Below are 20,698 nucleotides of genomic sequence, written 5' to 3'. Positions count from 1 at the left end.
TACCCCCGTTGTTGCGCTGCGTGCGACTGATAAACAGTGGGGAACATGCATAACTAAATACTGTAAAGGGCTCCTATAAAGTGAACAGGGGTACTGACAGGTCTGAGATGAAGCCCCTGATGTTACAAGTTCTTTAAAATGACCCTTAAAAGTGCACACCTGAATTAAAGCGCGAGGCAGCACCCCACCGAAGCGCCACTGATTTATGTTGTTAAAAATACAAGAGCATGAAACACATCTAGTAACTAGTAATGGTGAATGGTGATAAAAGCACCTGGTCCGAGGGAAAGGAGCGGGGGAGAGGAGCAGGCGTGGAGGCACAGAAATATGGTGCATGTAGTTAAAAAATGCAGAATTAATAAATACGAAACTTATAAACAGACCAAGTGGCGTTTTAAACTGCATCTGGTTAGCAGAACTGTTTTATGATCCAGCATGCAGCCATGACTGGTTCTGAATGAACCGGTCATCTGGCAGCAGCTCGCCCCCCGCCCCCTCCCCTCCTGTGTACACGGTACAGGACCTTACCGGCTTACTTTCACCACTGTTAAGACTAAAATTATTCATAACTCTGATCACTCTTCCTGCTGCTCTGTTAACACGAACTGCAGCAGGAATTACTGATGGCCACAAGCTGTGAAAGAAGCCGAAACAGCTCAGCAGAAGGCGGAGTTTTGTCATCCACACCCCAGACGGGCTTTGTGATTTTTATGCGTGAGAAATGCCATGTTTGCGTATGAAATGCCATGTGTTGCGTGTGAGCGTGTGAAGTCAGTAAAATGCGTGTGTTACACGGTCAATGCATGAGAGTTGAGAGCCCTGATAACAGTAACTGCTGCAAATGAAATCCTATATGTATACATATTTTGTGTAGCCACACTTGTAGTTTCCTGTTTCAGAAACTGTTTTTCAAACTTTTCATCTGGGGTTAAGCAAACATTCATAGTGGTTTGTAGATCAGCTGGAATGGAATTTCCTCCTCTGGATTTGACAATATGCTTCTAGCATTATGCATAAGTTTGCTTTTCTCTTTTATTTGGAGCAGAGACGGTAAGCATAGTGCATAAAACACAGGAGGATTTTGTTGCAGCGACATTTCATGTTTTACACGGACAGCTTTCATTCCATCCTGCGTTGGGAAAACTGCAATGCCTAATTTTTTCATTAAGTCCCATCCTAACAGATTAATGGGGCATATTGGTGACATTACTACAGGAGCATACAACCTTTTTTACCGTTTGAGGGTTCTTTACAGGTACGTGTAGACCAACGAAGAGACGCGAGCATTTTGCGAGTCAGCGATTGCTGACTTCCTGTTTGCTCCAGGCTCTTTCGCTTTTTATCTTTAAACCTCTTTGCTGTAACATTTGTTTCCAAACATAAGCAGTTTTAAAAAAATTTGTGTGGCTGCTCATCACGTTTGGGAACTCCTCGTGTTTCACATGGTTTGTTCTTTGGCGTGATAACAGGGCGCAAGCCTAGCTTTAGCCTAGCGTTAGCCAAGCATTAGCCTCATAATGGCTTCTCTGTCTCTGACTAAGTCTCCTATCTGCTGCTCTCTGTGTCAGATGTTCAGTTATTTCTCTGCCTCCTTTAGTGATAATGGTACATGTAATAAATGTAGTGTTTTTGTAGCTTTGGAGGCGAGGGTGTCAGAATTGGAGACCTGGCTCCGTGCTGTTGAAAAACCAGCTGATAGCCGCTCCTTTGCTAGCGCGGAGCCGCATAGAGTAACTTCACATAGCGAACCAAAAGTAGTAGCACCCGAACAGCCTGGTAACAAGGCTGGCTGGGTGACTGTTCGTAGGACGCATAGCTCTAGATCCCAGCCCCCAGATCATCACCAGTCCGTCTGCTTTCTAATAAATTTCCCCCTCTCAGCGACAGTCTCACTGAGGAGCCGACCTTAATTATTGGCAGCTCAATAGTGAGAAATGTGGCACTAAAGAAACCAGGGATCATAGTTAAATGCCTACCATGGGCCTGAACGGGCAATATAGAATCCTACCAAAAACTACTGGCTAAGGATAAGCGTAAATACCGCAAAATTATTATTCACGCTGGCGGTAATGACACCCGGTGAAGCAGATCAGAGGTCACCAAAGTTGGTGTTGCTTCGGTGTGTGAGTTTGCTAAAACTATGTCGGACTCTGTAATTTTCTCTGGTCCCCTGCCTGATCGGACCAGTGATTACATGTTTAGCCGCATGTCATCATTCAACCGCTGGTTGTCTAGGTGGCGTCCAGAAAACTGCGTGGGCTATATTGATAACTGGCGAACTTTGTGGGGATGAGACGGCATTCATCCCACTTTGGATGGTGCAGCTCTTCTTTCTAGGAATCTGGCCGGATTTATTAGTTCTCCTAAATGCTGACAACACAGGGTCCAGACCAGGCAGCAGAGCCGTAGTTTAACACACCTCTCTGCAGCTTCTGTACTGTTACCCACCCATTATCCCATTGAGACGGTGTCTTTCCCACAGCCAAAGCTTAACAGATCAAAAACTGATCTAAAAGGAACAAATCATAAAAATCTAATACAAATCCATACGGATCACTTTGAACCAAAAAAAAAAAAATAAAACAATTAAATGTGTTCTATTAAATATAAGGTCTCTCCCTCAAAAGACTTTGTTAGTTAATGAATTGTCCGTCCGTCCGTCCGTCGTCTTCCGCTCATCCGGGGTCGGGTCGCGGGGGTAGCAGCTTCAGTAGGGAGGCCCAGACGTCCCTCTCCCCAGCCACTTGGGCCAGCTCCTCAGGAGGAATCCCAAGGCGTTCCCAGGCCAGCCGGGAGACATACTCCCTCCAGCGTGTCCTGGGTCTTCCCCTGGGCCTCCTCCCGGTGGGACGTGCCCGGAACACCTCACCAGGGAGGCGTCCAGGAGGCATCCTGACCAGATGCCCGAGCCACCTCAACTGGCTCCTCTCGGTGTGGAGGAGCAGCGGCTCTACTCTGAGTCCTCCCCGGATGACTGAGCTCCTCACCCTATCTCTAAGGGAGAGCCCAGACACACTACGGAGAAAACTAATTTCAGTCACGACCCAAAGCTCGTGACCATAGATGAGGGTAGGAACGTAGATCGACCGGTAAATCGAGAGCTTCGCCTTTTGGCTCAGCTCTCTCTTCACCACAACGGATCGGTACAGCGCCCGCTTCACAGCAGACGCTGCACCAATCCGCCTGTCGATCTCCTGCTCCATCCTCCCCTCATTCGTGAACAAGACCCCAAGATACTTGAACTCCTCCACTAGGGGCAGCATATCCTCCCCAACCCGGAGAAGGCACTCTACCCTTTTCCGGTTCAAGACCATGGTCTCGGATTTGGAGGCACTGATTTTCATCCCGGCCGTTTCGCAGTCGGCTGCGAACCGCTCCAGTGAGAGCTGTAGATCACGCCCTGATGAAGCCAATAGGACAACGTCATCCGCGAATAGCAGAGACGCAATCCTAAGGCCATCAAAACGGATCCCCTCAACACCTTGGCTGCGCCTAGAAATTCTGTCCATAAAAGTTATGAACAGAATCGGTGACAAAGGGCAACCTTGGCGGAGTCCAACTCTCACCGGAAACGAGTCCGACTTACTGCCGGCAATGCGGACCAGACTCTGACACCGGTCGTACAGAGTCCTGACATCCCTTATTAAAGGGCCCGGTACTCCATACTCCCGGAGTACCCCCCACAGGATCCCTCTGGGGACAAGGTCGAATGCCTTCTCCAGATCCACAAAGCACATGTAGACTGGTTGGGCAAACTCCCATGATCCCTCCAGAATCCTGCTGAGGGTATAGAGCTGGTCCAGTGTTCCACGGCAAGGACGAAAACCACACTGCTCTTCCTGAATCCGAGATTCGACTATCCGACGGACCCTCCTTTAATGAATTGATTTCTGATAATCAGATTGATTTGTTTTGTCTCACAGAAACCTGGCTACAAGAGGACTACGTTAGTATAAATGAGTCAACTCCCTTTCAGTTATTCAAATTTCCACATTCCCAGATCTGTGGGAAGAGGAGGAGGAGTGGCAACTGTCTTTCAGTCTGATTTATTTATTAGTCCCAGGCCAATTAATAATTACAGTTCTTTTGAACATTTAACCCTCAGTTTCCCTCATCCAAACTGCAAAGCAATAAAACCTCTTCTGTTTGTTGTTTTGTATCATCCACCAGGCCCTTACACTCAGTTTTTGGATGAGTTGTCAGATTTCTTATCTGATTTGGTGTTAAATACTGATATGGTTATTATAGTGGGTGATTTTAACATCCATGTTGACACTGAATGTGATAACCTTAGTGTAGCCTTTAAAACTATCCTAGATTCAATTGATTTGTGCATAAACCGACGCACTCTCTGCTCCATACTTTAGACCTTGTTCTGACATATGGCATTGATTGTGAAGAATTAACAGTATTCCTTTACAACCCTGTCCTGTCTGATCATTTTTTAATAACATTTGAGTTTAATCTAACTGAGTTCTCCACCCCCAAAAAAGGGTTCCATTATAGTAGATCTTAATCAGATAATGCTGTATCAAAACTTAAAGAGTCTGTCCCCTTTTTAACATCCTCAGTATTGCAGAAATGTTCTGTAGATGGCAGCAATGCTGTTTCTTCCCATTTACAAATCGATACCTTTGCTAACAGTGTGACTTCCTCATTGCGTTCTGCATTAGACAATGTAGCTCCCTTGAAAAAGAAGGTGATTATTCACAGGAAGCTGGCTCCCTGGTTTAATTCAGAGCTGCGTTCCTTGAAGCACAATGTTAGGAAATTGGAGAGAAAATGGCGCTCTACACACCAAAAGGAATCCTACTTAATCTGGAGGGACAGTCTATTGTTGTATAACAAGACCCTTCTCAGAGTTAGAACAGCATATTTTTCATCATTAATTGAAGAGAATAAAAATAATCCTAGATTTCTCTTTCGTACAGTTGCCAAACTTACCCAGAGCCACAGCTCTGTTGATCCATCCATTCCCTTAGTGTAGCATATTTGTAAATATAATATAGTACATTTTAAATCAATGTAAGTGGATAGTGACCAATCGGGTCAATGGGCTAGTTGGATCAGAAACTAGATACGACTCATGAAGGAGCAGACAGACTAGAAGGTTGCAGTTGCGAGTGCCTTGTATTTATAGTGAAGCAAATTATATACATATTTACAACAGTGAAACATTCAAATGGCCATATAAAATGCGCAAAAGAAAAAAACAAAATAAAACGGGAAAAAAAACAAATTGATCATTTCTACAATTAATGAACCCACACCCTTCAGTTCATTCACCCCAAGCTGGGGTAGGCTAAAGGTCCCAAGCAAGTTCTTTTTAAAGTGCTTGGTGCAGTGCAGGCCCTGACTGAGTCAAGTCAGATCAGAGAAGAACAGAATTGTTCATTGGCTGCAAGGAGCCTCCTACCAGCCTGGCAGGAGATCAGCAAGTCTTCACGCACACAAAAGTGCAATCTTTCTTGGGCTCTAGGCCTGGATCTTCAGCTCGCCATCAAACCTGGCCTGAATAATAAAACGGGACCATTTTACCAATATATAAATCAAACATTCTAGTGTGCACACACAAATTCAATAAATGGCACTCTTTGCACTGTAAATAATTCCAATTTTCAGTCAATATGCATATTCAATATAAATATAAAGTTCAATATAAATTACATCCATGAAATCCAATAAATAGGCACTATATAAATTAGTTGACATGAAATGTAAAGAAAACCTAATATAAACAAGTGCTCAACAAACATTTAAGGCACCCTATTGTTCACATGTGGTTTGTATAAATCTAAAATGGTTGTCCGTTTGTTTAGCTGCTAAATTACTGAGTATACAAACAAACAATGACATCAATGACACTAAGCCACACACAGAAACACTCACCAATTCCAAAGTTTATGTCTCACAACAGGTTTTTCTCCCTATCTTATCTTGGGCAAGTAGTTAGCTCCTGCAGCTCTGCTTCTCCCAACATGTCCTAACTTTCCTACTTCCTTACTCCAGCTAATATACCTAGCTGATAGGCTGTGGAAGTACATGTGACCTTGACACTCGACAACGATTGGCTGTTAAGTAATGAGGGGATAGAAGTTCACTTTTACACAGGCTTGATCACTGAGATTTACACCCGGGTTACATTAGCTCTTAGTAGTAACGATTTTATGGGATTCTTTGTAAATAAAATTGATGCCATTAATAACAAAATAATTGGCATCCTCCAAAACATGATTACCTCGTCCTCAGTAAGTGAGGCAGCATTGGAGGAATCTTTAGAACCTGCGCAGTGTTTGAACTGTTTATGAATCTAAAATTTTAGCTTCATTTAAACCTTCTACCTGTAGAATCCCAACCAAGTTGTTTAAGGACATATTCCCTTTGATCAGTGGCACTATTTTGGACATGATTAATCTATCCTCAGTAAATGGATATGTACCACAGGTTTTTAAAGTATCTATACTTTAAACCTTACTTAAGAAACCGTCTCTTGATCAAGATGAGTTAGTAAACTACAGACCTATATCTAATCTTCTTTTCTTATCTAAAATTCTTGAGAAAGTAGCTGCTAATCAACTTTGTGAACATTTACAAAGCAATGACCTACTTGAGGAGTTTCAGTCAGGCTTCAGAGCTCATCATAGCACTGAAACAGCTTTGGTAAAGGTCACTAATGATATTTTAATGGCCTCAGATAATGGACTTGTGTCTGTACTTGTCCTGTTAGATCTCAGTGCTGCATTTGATACAGTTGATCACAATATTCTCCTACAAAGACTTGAACATACTGTAGGGATTAAGGGGAAAGCATTAGGCTGGTTTACATCTTATCTGTCGGACAGATTTCAGTTTGTTCATGTTAATAATAAATCTTCCTCAAACTCTAGGGTCACCTGTGGAGTACCACAGGGTTCTGTCCTTGGACCAATTCTCTTTACTATATATGCTTCCGATCGGCAAAATTATCAGACAGCATGGGATTAATTTCCACTGTTATGCTGATGACACTCAGCTATATTTATCCATAAATCCTGATGAATCCAATCAATTACTTCGATTGCAGTCATGTCTTGATGATATCAAAAGCTGGATGACTTTAAATGTCCTCCATCTAAATTGTGACAAAACAGAAGTTGTAATCTTTGGGCCAGAGTCCTCAAAAAATAAACTTCTTAACCAATCACTAAATCTGGGTGGCATTAACTTGACCTCTGGTAATAAAGTAAAAAATCTTGGTGTTATTTTTAACCAAGACATGTCATTTAAATCCCATATTAAACAGGTTTCCAGAGTTTCCTTTTTTCACCTCCAGAATATCGCCAAAATTAGAAACATTCTGTCCAGGAGTGATGCTGAAAAACTAGTCCATGCATTTGTTACTTCAAGGCTGGACTATTGTAATTCTTTACTATCAGGAAGTCCACAAAATGCAGTTCAAAGCCTTCAGCTGATCCAAAATGCTGCAGCAAGAGTTCTGATGAAAATCAACAAGCGGGATCATATTTCTCCAATTCTAGCTTCCCTTCATTGGCTTCCTGTTAAATCAAGAATAGAATTTAAAATTCTTCTTCTAACGTATAAAGCCCTTAATATTCAAGCTCCATCATATATCAGAGCTCTGATTACCCCGTATGTTCCTAACAGAGCACTTTGCTCTCCGGCTGCAAGTCTGCTGGTGGTTCCTAGAGTCTCTAAAAGTAGAATGGGAGGCAGATCCTTTAGCTATCAGGCTCCTCTCCTGTGGAACCAACTCCCAGTTTTGGTCCATGAGGAAGACAACCTGTCTACTTTTAAGACTAATCTTAAAACTTTCCTTTTTGACAAAACTTATAACTAGAGTGGCTCATGTTACTCTGAGCTACCTTTATAGTTTTACTGCTATAGGCTTAGGCTACTGGAGGACATCAGGATCTAATTTTCTCACTCTATAGAGTTCTACTGTTCTTCAGTTATGCATGACGTGTTGTCATTTCTGCTTTACCTTTCTGTTCTCTCTCTTTTATCCTTATAGTAGGTACACCTGGTCTGGCGTTCTGTTAACTGTGACATCATTCAGAGAAGACGGCTCACCCGCTACTACCATCTAATGTAGAACAGATTACTGGATCAATGTGTGCTTCTGTGCTTTTTTTTGTCAACTTGTTGTGTCTCTGCTCTGTCTTCTCTAACCCCCAGTCGGTCGAGGCAGATGACCGTTCATACTGAGCCTGGTTCTGGTTCTGCTGGAGGTTTTCCTTCCCGTTAATGGGGAGTTTTTCTTCCCACTGTCGCTTCATGCTTGCTCAGTATGAGGGATTGCAGCAAAGCCATGTACAATGCAGAGGACTCTCCCTGTGGCTCTACGCTTCCCCAGGAGTGAATGCTGCTTGTCGGGACTTTGATGCAATCAACTGGTTTCCTTATATAGGAAATTTTTGACCAATCTGTATAATCTGACCCAATCTGTATAATATGATTGAACCTGACTTTGTAAAGTGACTCGAGATGACATGTTTCATGATTTGGCGCTATATAAAGAAAATTGAATTGAATTGAATTTATTTCTATTGCTTTTAACATCCATTCTTGGGATGTTTGACCATTTGCTGATTTTACAAAAATTTACATTTAAGATGCCTTTACCCCTAGATTATCTTTTATACATGTTTTATAGGCTCATGAATCGCATAAAAGAGTAACTGGCTGTCCATTAATTGTAAGCACTATGTATGGTTTTTCTTTTAATGCATTTAATAGCTCCCATGCTCCATACACATCTACCGTTTTTAATGGCTCTGGATCCCCATTTGCTCTAGCCCCTAGTCACGTTTCATATAAAGAACTGCCTCTGCTGCCTCTGCTTTAGCGTGTTTCTCGGCGTGACGCACATAACTGTGGTTACATTAGACGTTGCCAGTGTAACTAAGTGTTTTTTAACCCACGCGGATATATGCGTCTGGAAACCTTCCATTAACAAATATTTGTATTTTTATTGTTTTATGGATCCCAAATTTCCAATTATCCGCTCTCCTGCGGAAAACTGCTCCCGCGGCGTTTGCTGGTGTTCCCCATTTACGCTTGATGTTCAAATATTCCGCCTTGTGGGGTTCTGCCTGTATAATTTGCCTTTATTTTTTCCCCAATGTTTTTTTCCCACTGACGACTGTAAGGCTTGTCCGAACTTATGTCCATTTAAACCATATGAGTTATAAATTCCCTCCATGTCTTGGATCCATAATTCTTGATCTTCCTGCGGAAAAATTACACCTTCTACAGCCTTTCTGGTTTCTTCTAACGACCACGGACGGAAAACTGGGATTGTTTGAGGCTGCTGTGTTCCTACATTAGGATTTGCGACCTGCATTAAAGGATACAATCCTTTGGACCGGTCTGTAGATAACAAATGATCTGATTTACTCAGTCCATCCAGGTCTGCATACAGATCTGAAATATCACTAGGGGGGTTTAAGAGATTATACAGTGGTGGTCTGCCTTCTTCAGTTGCTACCATAGTTTGCTTAACTGAAGTATTGTTCTGGTGAGTTCTTTTTTATTTAGAGCCTAATTTTGTGGGAGATCAACAGGTGTTGGGGGAAGGTTGTCAGCCGGACGCGCCGCCATTCCATCAGCCATCCCAACCCCTCCTGCTGCACCGGGCTGTCGCCTCTTTTGTGCTTAAATTAACTTACAGCACTCAACGTCAAGCCCTTATATAGCTATAAATATATTTATATGCATACATACACACACACATACACATAAACATACACACACACATTTTTTTATTTCCCCCCTTTTTTTCCTAGCGCTTATTTTAGCCGGCCCATAACGTTTTCCCATTGATTCACCTTCAGCACACCATCTATTTTATACTTTTTCTTCCACTTCTCCAAGTATTTTTAATATTAAGAAATATATATAATAATATTTATTGTAATAACATTTTAAATTTACTTGGATACACAAACTTTTCATCCCCTCTGGGATTTCCCTTTCTACTTTGTCCTGAACCCATCCTAATTACTTTTGCGTTGTGTTTATATAGTTTCCAGGACCTTAATCCTCTTTCCCCCCCACCTTATCAGGACTTTACCCTGGTTTTCCTTAACTTCTGCAACAGACTTAAACCGGCAGCTTCGAGGGACTCAAACCTCTTGAATTAACTTTTCAGGGAACTTTTAATCACCCATAACCCTGAACGACGGACTTTAACCAATCGCTTTAAAACTTACTTTGTGTTTTTCTCCCTGTCGGATTCTGTCAATCCCTCATTGGCGAAAGAAGTTAACCTATGACGCTGGCCCAGCAAGGAAATTACCTCCCGGGACTTTAGACAGGTCCTTGACTCAGACCACCGGTGGGTTTCAGCGTGTCCGCTCCTCTCGTCAGCGAGCTGATATGTTGGGATCCGGGTCACGGCACCAGGCTGTTAGGGTTATTACAGATAACCCCATTTATCCTAGAACGAATAGCACACAACACAAGTTTAGACTGTTCTATAGAACAGGACAGAGGATAAACCCAAATGGAGAACCTTTACTCCCTGAGAGTTTGGGATCGTCTGCGCCGGGTCATCTCTATCCTTTTGCCTTTATTATCACACATCAAAAAAGGGTCAGGAGGGTTGGGTCAGGAGGATTCAGGAATTTACAACATGGGGGTTGAAAACAAAGAAGGGAGCAAGTTTTATTGCGGATGGTGACCAGTTTCATGCACAGCTGGATAGGCAAGGCATTCCTTATCTGGGAGGACCATTTGTTCTCCCTGTCTAAGGTTAAAAACAACAGAGTCTTCCTGAAAGCAAACTCTTGAAACAAACCATATTCCTGTAACTTGATAGAAATAAAACGATTACATTCATATTTCTCCTACAAAAGGTATCACAAAAATATGACAATCCCAAAAACAAAAGCTTGTATTGTGACTATAAAATCAACTCACCAGGCACAGCTAAATATTCAGAGCTTCTCAAAAATATTTCCGTTGCTCTTTAGGGGCTGGGAAGTTTTAAACATACGTTTTGTTCTGTCATATGGGATTTAGCAAAGGAAGACGCCAGTTTCAACAGTTTATAGCTGGTTTAATAAAAGTTTCCTTCGGTGTGTGTGTGTGTGGGGGGGGGGGGTCGACATAGTTTTGGACATATATGTTGCTCACGGGGGTCAAGTGAACGCTGCAGCTTTTCAAGCTCTGCGTCTCACTGGTTATTAAGAGATTGTAGAAAAAACACTATTTGGTAACGCCTGGCACCAGCATAATTTATACTTAATGATAGCGGTGAGGAATCATTGAGGTGGGAGGATTTCCCCTGTTGGTGCGCTGCGTGTCAGAAATAAACAGTGAGGAAAATGCATCAATAAAGAGTGTAAAGGGCTCCTTTAGATGGAAGAGGAGGAATGACGGTCTGAGCTGAAGCCCCTTCAGTTACAAGTCCCTTAAAATGACCCTTAAAAGGGGGCACCTAAACTATATGTAAGGCAATTATGTGCATCTGAATTCAAGCACAAGGTGACGCATCAAGGCTATAGACTTCAGCTGAGATGCTTTAGCAGCTGTGTAATAGCTACTTGATGATTTTGTGGAGTTGGATTTCATCATCAACCATGATTGATCATTTAATCATGTTCACCATCAGACTGATTGACTGAAGGTTGTAACTCAGGAAATAATAACTGATTACTGAGTTCCTAATTAAAAGGAAACAGTGACTTTATCAGGTTGTAGCAAACAGAAACAGAGCAAAAGTAAAGCCACCCTCAGCAGCAGCAGCAGCAGCAGAAGCAGCAGTAGTAACAGCAGCAGCAGCGGCGGCGGCAGCAGCAAGAGTAGCAGCAGCAGCAGCAGCCTGTTGCTCTCCCAGCTCTGCTCTGATCTCAGCAGCACCTTTCACATTGCTATAGCAGACTGTAGCTTTGGGCCCTGAACCAATAACACATAACACAGATAAGCCAAACACTGATGCTCACCCACACACAGAACATCAGCAATGGCCTTGTGAAAGAGGGCAAAGTGGAGCCTGGTAGCAGGTGGAGCTTACCTGAAGCTAAGCTGGCCTTCTCCTTTGCCTCCATTTGCAGGTGTGAGAGGCTTTAATGCTCAGAGTGGCTCAGAGCTGATAGGTCTGGCTTTAAAACACAAGAGGCCTTTGCTCCACAATGTTCTCATCCAACACTGCTGACTAGATAAAGCAGCTATTCACTTACTTTATAGGATCTAACATGTCAAAGCATTAGGACCACTTTCCTGTTAGTGAAACTTTAAAAAGAATTCAGAGTTCAAGTGTCAGATATAAAATACATAATAATGAATAAATAATGAATGGAGCATAAATCTGAAAACATTGTCCACTAATCTACCATTTTAGCGTGTGGTAGCACAAGTAAGTCTAGAGTCAAGAAATCTATCAATTTTAATATAATTATGTAGATATGATGATTATTATGATACTCAATGTTCATCATAGAAGAACAATAAATAAACCAAATGTTTTTGAACTTGATAATTATTGCACATTAACAAGCTGCAACCAGCTACAAATGGTTGTAACAAAATCTTCTCTTGCAGCAATATATCAAGCTAAAACAGACTTTGTAGTAAATGAAATAGGGGTCCCTCCACTGCAGACAGCAGCAGGTAGAATGTACTTCAGGTATTATACCATTGAAGAAGTAAAGTGCTAAACTAAGTCAGCCACTGGTAAACTCCTGCAGCGGAGAGCATGCTCTGAAGAAAAGCTGCTTTATTGATGCAGTTGTAGTAACACACTGTGTTCTATTGGAAGTAACGTAACGCCGTTATCTGTTACATTAAGTCATGACTCTCTTTACTAAATGAAAACTGGAGCCTCCTGTTTTCTTTTTGATACATTACCAGTGATTTTACCCAGTTTGGTCACTTCCAGTAAAAGGAAGAGGCGTCACTTGTATGTATAGTTAGAGATGAGTTGGAAGTGAGATGAAGCCAAAACAACCATAGTGTATTATCACTAGACTCACATATGTCTAGAGATAATCTGGTGATAATTTACATAAAGGAGACGGCCTGTCATGAACTCGAGTGGAGATGAACCCGGTATTCAATCAGACACTTAAAGTAATGCTTGACATGATTTATTTAAGAGACGATGAGGATGGATCAGGCAGGTGTACAGAAAAATAGTCCAGAGCCGAGTTCAAAGCGGTAATCCAAGCAAAAAACCAAAAATGTAAACAGGGTGCAGGCAGACTCAAAAAACAGAATAGGATCAGGCAAAACACAGAATTCTGGATGGATCTTACCACAGGGAAACAGGAGGCATGAGCAATGATACATGTGTGAAGTTCCGGCCACAAACAGAAAACTGAGGAGGGTTTAAATAGGCAGCAGAACAGGTGAAACCAAGTGGCTCTAATTAACTAGGACAGGTGACAGTGATTAAAGAAGGGGAAATGACTGAGAGAAACACAAGCTTTAATAAAAACTAATAGAGAAGACCAGATAACTACAACAGTAAACAAGCTAAACATGATTCCAACACAATAAAAACTAGAAACAGAACTAACCCTTAAAGCAGGAAAGCTAACTTAACCAAAATATCAGCAAGAACCAGAACAGAACATTACACGGCCAAATGCTACCATGGACATCCAGATAGAATTAGTCAGTTCTGTTGTTTTACTCTTTCTTCATCTTTGTGGTTAAATGAAGCTTTTAACCAAAGCAGAGACACAGCAGCTCTGCAGTAGAACCAAGACCTTAAGAGACTGAAGAGATTCTCTGTGTGGGTCAAACAGGACATTGATGTGAAGAGCAGATGTTCATCTGATGATGACATCACTGTTTAGTCATCATCTTTTAGTCTGTTTATCAGTGTTTATTAGTCTGATTTAACTACAACTGCTCTGATTCTTTCTCTCATCACAGACTAGTGTGCTGTAAGCTCTCACGGACTGAATGTGAAGTTGTGGCCTCAGCTCTGAAGTCCAACCCCTCCCTGACTGACCTGGAAATAGATCAGATCTATGATGAACGGAGAACCTTTGGAGACTCTGAGATGAAGCGTCTCTGTGAGATCCTAGAGACTCCATTCTGTAAAGTAAAAAAGTTGACGTAGGTTTTATCTTCACTGCTACTTTAATACTTATTTTAATTAATAATTTTGTTCTGACATTTTTTCTTCACAGACAACCTGCTGTCCAAATGTTTTGCCTTGTCAGTTATTTATTTTCTTCTTTGATATTTTCAGTATTGAATATTTAACCTGGGTGCGATTTGCTGGGGGGGGGGGGGGTTTAACCCCCCCCACCCCACCCCTCTGTTTGTGATGTCCCCCCTCTGGTCATTCCTGTTTTATCCCTGGGGGGGGATACATTCCTCCCCCCCCCCACTCTGGTCTGAATAAGTAATATTATGGATTTTTAAAAATGTATATAAATTAGGGCTGTCAGTTTTAACGCGTTTGTTTGACCACAACGCCGACATTTTTTTTGTTGCCGTTAATTGCGCGTCAAAACACACACACCGTCCCTAATGTTTTTCCCCGCCATGCTCTCCGGTCTGTGTTTCTTTTACCCTCTGCGCTTTCCGTAGTTTCAAGAGCGCTAGAGACTGTAGCAAAGCAGACCCGCACTCACTGTTGCCAAAGACTGTTTAATTAATGCGACTTTGGACTTGTTTTATTCTAAAGGCGCTTGTAAATTTCATGAGTGATGGGTTGCGTTGTTTTTTTGGGCACATTTCTGAAAGTGAAACCTCTTATTTGGGCTCTAAAATAAGTGACGAAACAGCGGTTATTAAGAGACCTGCCTGCACTAGGCACTTTGAGTGTATCCAGCTGAAATATCCCTCTGCCATAGGAGCCGACGGTAGTAAAGGCAGACAGAGCAACTCTGCACGTATTTTCTGCAGTTTAAAGTGCAATAACCGGTGATAACTGCTGAAAGTAGATTACTTGGTGCAGATCACCATTTTGAGCAGACATTGGTTCTGAAGATGAGTTTTTAACACACTGATAACATTGCAGAAACCCAACCCATAAACCGTACTTTAATGCTTATTAATTTGTTTTCTCTGTATTTGACAAACTGAGGCTGAATTATGTTGCCAAACAAAGTACCTGGAGTTACTAAACAGTTGCAAAACAGTCTTTTTCAGGGTATTAAGCTCCTGCCCAGTTGCAAGCAAAGTGTAAGACTGGAATGACCTGGAAATTTAAAACCTTTTTCCAGGCTTAAACTGTATGAATATGGATATAAACAGCATGCAAAAATATTGTTTTTGGTGTGAAAGCTCAGAGAGAATAAAAACGAACAATAAAACTTATGACTTTATTGAAATGTAAAATTTTTATTAATTTATATGTATATTCCTAAAACCATGTCTCTCTTTGTTTAAGAGGCAAAAAAATATATCCGCATGGTATTTATTTACAAATTTATTTACACGTTGTGTAAACATCAGGTGGTCATGATTAGTCATTTAGCCATTATAGTCCAGAGTTTAACATTTGGCACTAGGATGTTTTCATTCCAATTCTCAAAAGTGCTTGAAAAATAACAAAATAAAAAAATTTTTGTACAAACATGTACTTTTTTAGTGTCATTTATTGCAAAATTGCATATTAAAATGCCCAAACAGGCTATTACACTTGCAGAAATAAAAGGATAAAACGTGCGATTAATTTGCAATTACTCTCGACTTAACTATCGACATTATGTGATTAATCGATTCAAATTTAATCATTTTAATCAGTTGACAGCCCTAATATAAATACATGTCTTGTGTCCTTCACATTTGTTAATTAATTTTTTTGTTGTCTGTTTTAAAAGAGTATTAATACGTTTTCGTATTAAGCGGTTGAAGTAAACTAATACCCACTCCCGAGTCCAGACAGTAGATGGTGCAATCTAACCTACTGGATCTAGCTATTTACCTCAAAGAGCAGCTGCTAGCTAACCAAGTAATGAATGAGAACGTGTGGCAGCATGAACGTCAACAAAGTATTTTGTCATATTTCGGCCCGAAAAATCAACAGAAAAGGTCAAGAGTAGATGATGGGACGAACAGCCATGGTAATGTTACAGGACAAACTTTGGTGGATGATGAAGATTTGCAGGCAGCGTCACAAGACAAGAAGCAGGACCAGCCGATTTATCCACCCTCCCGCACAGGACAGGTTGCATGCTGTCTCGAGCCAGACAGCATGCAGGCCACATAACCTTGTTGTTATGTTCATTTATAAAACACTTGAAATGATTGATGGAGATGTTTTAATTGGATTTGGGAAAGAGTTAGATAACAAGATCAGATCATTTAGCTTTATTTTTCATTTCTTTGTCACATTTTTACATGAAGCATTAATGTTTGTTCCTCCAGAGTAGTGCCAGGATCACATTCATACACATAAACAAGTAAAATAAAAACAATAAAACAGCATTATCTAAAAAATGAATGTTTGAGAAGAACAAAGAGAGAAAATGTAAACTAAATCAAAGCAACGGCACCAGCAGGTTGCATGTTATCCCTGTGCATGCGTGGGTTCTCTCTGGGTACTCCGGCTTCCTCCCACAGTCCTAAAACATGACTGTTATCTTAACTGGCCTCTCTAAATTCTCCTTAGGTGTGAGTGTGTGTGTGAATGGTTGGTTGTCCTGTCTGTCTCTGTGTTGTCCTGTGATAGGCTGCTTACCTGTCCAGGTGAACCCCGCCTCTCAGCCACTGACAGCTGCAGATAGACACCAGCAGCCCTCAGGACCCCAGCAGGGATAAGCCTGTTGGAAAATGGTTGGATGGACGGCACCAGCAGGTTCCAGCAGCTCAGCTTTGTCCTGAAGCTGCTGTTCTGTTGGTGCGGCTCAGAGAGGAACCGTCCTCTTCAGTCTGACAGCTCAATCAGACAGAACCAGAACCAGGACCCAGCAGTGTGGCTATTAAAACTACAGCACAATATTGAAAAGTAAAAAGCTCTACTGCAGCAGACGCTCTCTGGACTCAGCGGTACCATTCAGCAACAAGCCAACAAGTTTGAGCACCAAAAAGGAAACCAAAGAAAAACTGAAGGATCATCATTTCTATTAGTCTGCAGACCATTTCTGCCTGGCAGACCATGCTCCAGAGGAACATCTGGCTCCAGCTGTTCTCCTCCATCCTCCTCCTCCCAGGATGTGAAAAAGGAGGTGCTTGGAGCCCCATCAGCTCAGATGCTCTGTTGGCTCTTCACTTTAAATCGGCGCTGGAGAAGATCCAGAAGAACGCCGAGGAGTCAGAGACGCTTCAGGACCTGGTGAGGCCTCGCTCCGGGCCGACGTCCCTCGCTGGTCTGCCGGCTGCTTGGACCACCGTGGCCAGCGTCAGGAGTTCAGGCGCTCCACGGCTCCTGGACTCTCCCTCTGCTCCTCCATTAGCCTCCTCCTCCTCTCCTCCCTCTGCTCCTCCATCAGCCTCCTCCTCCTCTCCTCCCTCTTCTCCTCCATCAGCCTCCTCCTCCTCTCCTCCCTCTTCTCCTCCATCAGCCTCCTCCTCATTCTGTCCTCCTCTCCTCCTTATCTTCTCCTTGTCTCCTCCTTCTTTCCTCCTCCTCTCTTCTCCTCCCTCTCTCCTCCTCCTCTCCTCTCCTCCTTCTATTCTCCTCCTCTTCTCCCTCTCTCCTCCTTTTATCCTCCTCTCCACCCTCTCTCCTCCTTGTATCCTCCTCTCCTCCTCTCCTTCTCTCCTCCTTCTCTCCTCTCTTCCCTCTCTCCTCCTCTCCTCCCTCTCTCCTCCTTGTCTCCTCCTTCTCTCCTCCTCCCTCTCTACATCTCTCCTCCCTCTCTCCTCCTCACAGACTGATCAGCAGAGGCTCCATGCTGCACCTCCTCTCCTCCTCCTCCTCTCATCCTTCTCTCTCCCTCTCTCCTCCTCCTCCCTCTCTCCTCCTTCCCTCCTCTGTCTGTCCTCCTCCTCTCTCCATCTCTCCTCCCCCTCCTCTCTTCCTTCTCTCCTCCTCTCCTCCTTCTCTCCTTCTCTCTCCTTCTCTCCTCCTTCTTCTCTCCTCCTTCTCTCCTCCCTCTCTCCTCCTTCTCTCTCCCTCTCTCCTTCTCTCTTCCTTCTGTCCTCCTCCTCTCCTCCTCCTCTCCTCCTCCTTTTCTACTTACTTTCACCTCCTCCTCTCCTCCTTATCTTCTCATTCTCTTCTCCTCCTTCTGTCCTCCTCCTCTCCTCCCTCTCTCCTCCCGCTCCTCCTTCTCTTACCATCTCTCCTCCTCCTCTTCTCATTCTCTCTTCCTCCTCCTCCTTCTACTCTCCTCCTTCTCTCCTCCTCCTCATCTCCACCCTCTCTCCTCCTTCTCTCCTCCTCCTCATCTCCTCCTCACAGACTGATCAGCAGAGGCTCAACGCTGCACCTCCTCTCTCCTCCACGGTTCAGAGGAGTCATGGAGACGGTTCTAGCGTCTCCAGAGCAGAGCGCTGCACCTCCTCTCTCCTCCACGGTTCAGAGGAGTCATGGAGACGGTTCTAGCGTCTCTAGAGCAGAGCGCTGCTCTCCTGTCAGAACTGCAGGAACTCCTGGATAATGACGTCATTTCCAGGGTTCTCCACGGGGTTCTATTCCCTTTATTTACTGGTTCTCATCACGGAGAGACGGTTCCACATGCTGACAGTCAGACAGCTGCTGGAGAACGTTCTCCAGAACCACTGGTTCTCCTCCACAGATCTGAAGGACTACTTCCATGTTCCATCATCCCTAAACACAGGATGTATCTGCACTTCTCCTTCCAGGAGATTCCCTGTCACTACAACCTGCCGTTGGGTTCCTCTCTGGTTCCACGCACGTTCTCCAGATGCCGCTGCACTCTGCAGGGATGAGAATCCTCTTTTATGTGGACCACCTGCTCTTGCTGGCTCGGTCCAGAGAGGAAGCGGCGGTGCAGACCAGAGCTCTGGCTCCACAGCTGACAGAACAGGGTTCTCCATAAAGTGGTAAAAGGTTGTGTTCTCCGTCCCAGCTGCTAGGAGCTAAACTGGGCCACCATGAGAGCCCAGAGCAGACGCTGTCAGCGCTGCTCCGCCGGGTCACACCTCCACACAGTGACAGCTCTGTCCGTCGTGTGGCTGCTGGGGATGACGTCAGCGGCCCACCTGCTGCTTCCGCTGGCTCTGCTTCATAGGAGGTGCCTGCCTGCAGAGATGCTTCACCCGCCTCCGCAGAGACCCTGTGGCCAGAAGAGGCAGAGGATGACTGCAGTCCCTCTTTCAGTGGGAGCCCACCTGGCCCACTAGGGAACCCCCCCCCCCCACTGTGTCAGAGGGAGTTCACCTCAGCAGACCTACGTCACACGTCCCGGTGTTCACAGATGCTGTCAGGCTGGGAGGAACGTGTCTGTCCCAGGTAGTGGCAGAGAAGTGTCCAGACCACATGTCTCTCCACATAAAGGTGCTGAAGCTGACTCAGCATTTTGCTCCTCTGCTGTGGGACCAGCAGCTTCTGATCCACACCGACAACAGGGTCACAGCAGCGGGATGAACCGCCAAGGGGGCGTGGCTCAGCTCAGCTGCTGAAGGTGGCCAGACGGCTGCTGTGCTAGAAACACACCAATCTGCTCTCCATCAGAGCAGTTTACATCTCCGCTGTCCTGAAGAGAGGAGCACCAGAGGGAGACTGGACCCTCCTGATCTCTCAGATCTGGAGCAGGTTCTGCAGGCCAGCAGTGGACCTGTTCTCCCCACCAGAGAACGCTCAGTGTCCGATGTGGTTCTCCCTGAGCCTGAAGGAGGATCCTCCTCTAGGAGTGGACGCCTTTGCTCATCCAGGGCAAAGACACACAAGCTCTAGTTAGGAAGACACGAGGAAGAGTTTGTTATATAATGCTTAAACATTTAAATGATAGATCTCAAACTGTTCTTTTAAAACTGTTTAATCTGATGTGGGAGACGAGGATTATTCCTGCAACATGGAAACAGTCAGTTACAATTCCTGTGTTGAAGCAGGTAAAAATGCAGCAGAGCCTTCAAACTATAGGCCTATAGCTCTTACATCTCAATTAGGGAAAACAATGGAGAGAATTGTAACAGAATATCATCTTTTCTACAAAGTAAACATTTATTCTGTCCTTTTCAAAGTGGTTTTGGTAAAGGGAGAAATAGTCAGGGAGTTAGAAGTAAGGGAAGCTCAAAGAAATAAAGAAATAGTAATAGCTGTGTTCTTTGACATAGAAAAGGTGTATGGTATGTTATGGAAAGAGGGATTATTGATTAAATTAGAAAAACTTGGCATAAGTGGTCAGGTTTCTAACTGGGTTTTAGATTTCCTGTTTGGTAGTGATGAAGATCGGGTTTACCGGCCTGCTGTTACATGTCTATTGAAAACCCATCTTTCCCAGTTCCGGATTTGGCCGCAAGTGAGAAGACATTAATCGAGAGGTAGAACAGTTTAAATGCATATTTAATTCATAGAAATTAAAAATAGAGACAGAGTATTACATTACCAATCAAGATGATTTCACCGCGCGGTGGAGAAGTCTGTCTGAATTAAATTTTGCCAAGACATCCTTTTAATACAGTGTCTGCCCTCCTCCTTCTAAGTTAGGGAGGGAGAGGTAATCTGTAAGCTATCTGTGTCTCAAACAAAGGGGCTGCTCTTCCCAGTATGGGGTCAGGCCGCGATGACCTAACAGCCATAAAACTAAAGTTGCATGTTATCTTACCCGGCCACAGAGAGGGGAGGGCAATAAACCGCCCTGTTATTCTACCCAGCAACAGAGGG

The 20,698-nt window shown here is 43.6% G+C and overlaps 1 protein-coding gene across 1 annotated transcript in view; it reads left to right on the top strand.

The window, feature by feature from the left end:
• LOC118558240 (NLR family CARD domain-containing protein 3-like) overlaps window positions 1-20,698 on the top strand; it is a 42,846-nt gene that overhangs the window by 15,572 nt on the left and 6,576 nt on the right. Inside the window, exon 3 of the mRNA XM_036128730.1 lies at window positions 13,882-14,067. Within this exon, the coding sequence (XP_035984623.1) occupies window positions 13,882-14,067 (186 nt within the window). The remainder of the gene's footprint in view (window positions 1-13,881; window positions 14,068-20,698) is intronic.

This window comes from Fundulus heteroclitus, unplaced genomic scaffold (assembly GCF_011125445.2).
Source record: "Fundulus heteroclitus isolate FHET01 unplaced genomic scaffold, MU-UCD_Fhet_4.1 scaffold_114, whole genome shotgun sequence".
In the NCBI taxonomy this organism is placed as follows: domain Eukaryota; kingdom Metazoa; phylum Chordata; class Actinopteri; order Cyprinodontiformes; family Fundulidae; genus Fundulus; species Fundulus heteroclitus.
This window is presented reverse-complemented; position numbering and strand designations above follow the sequence as displayed.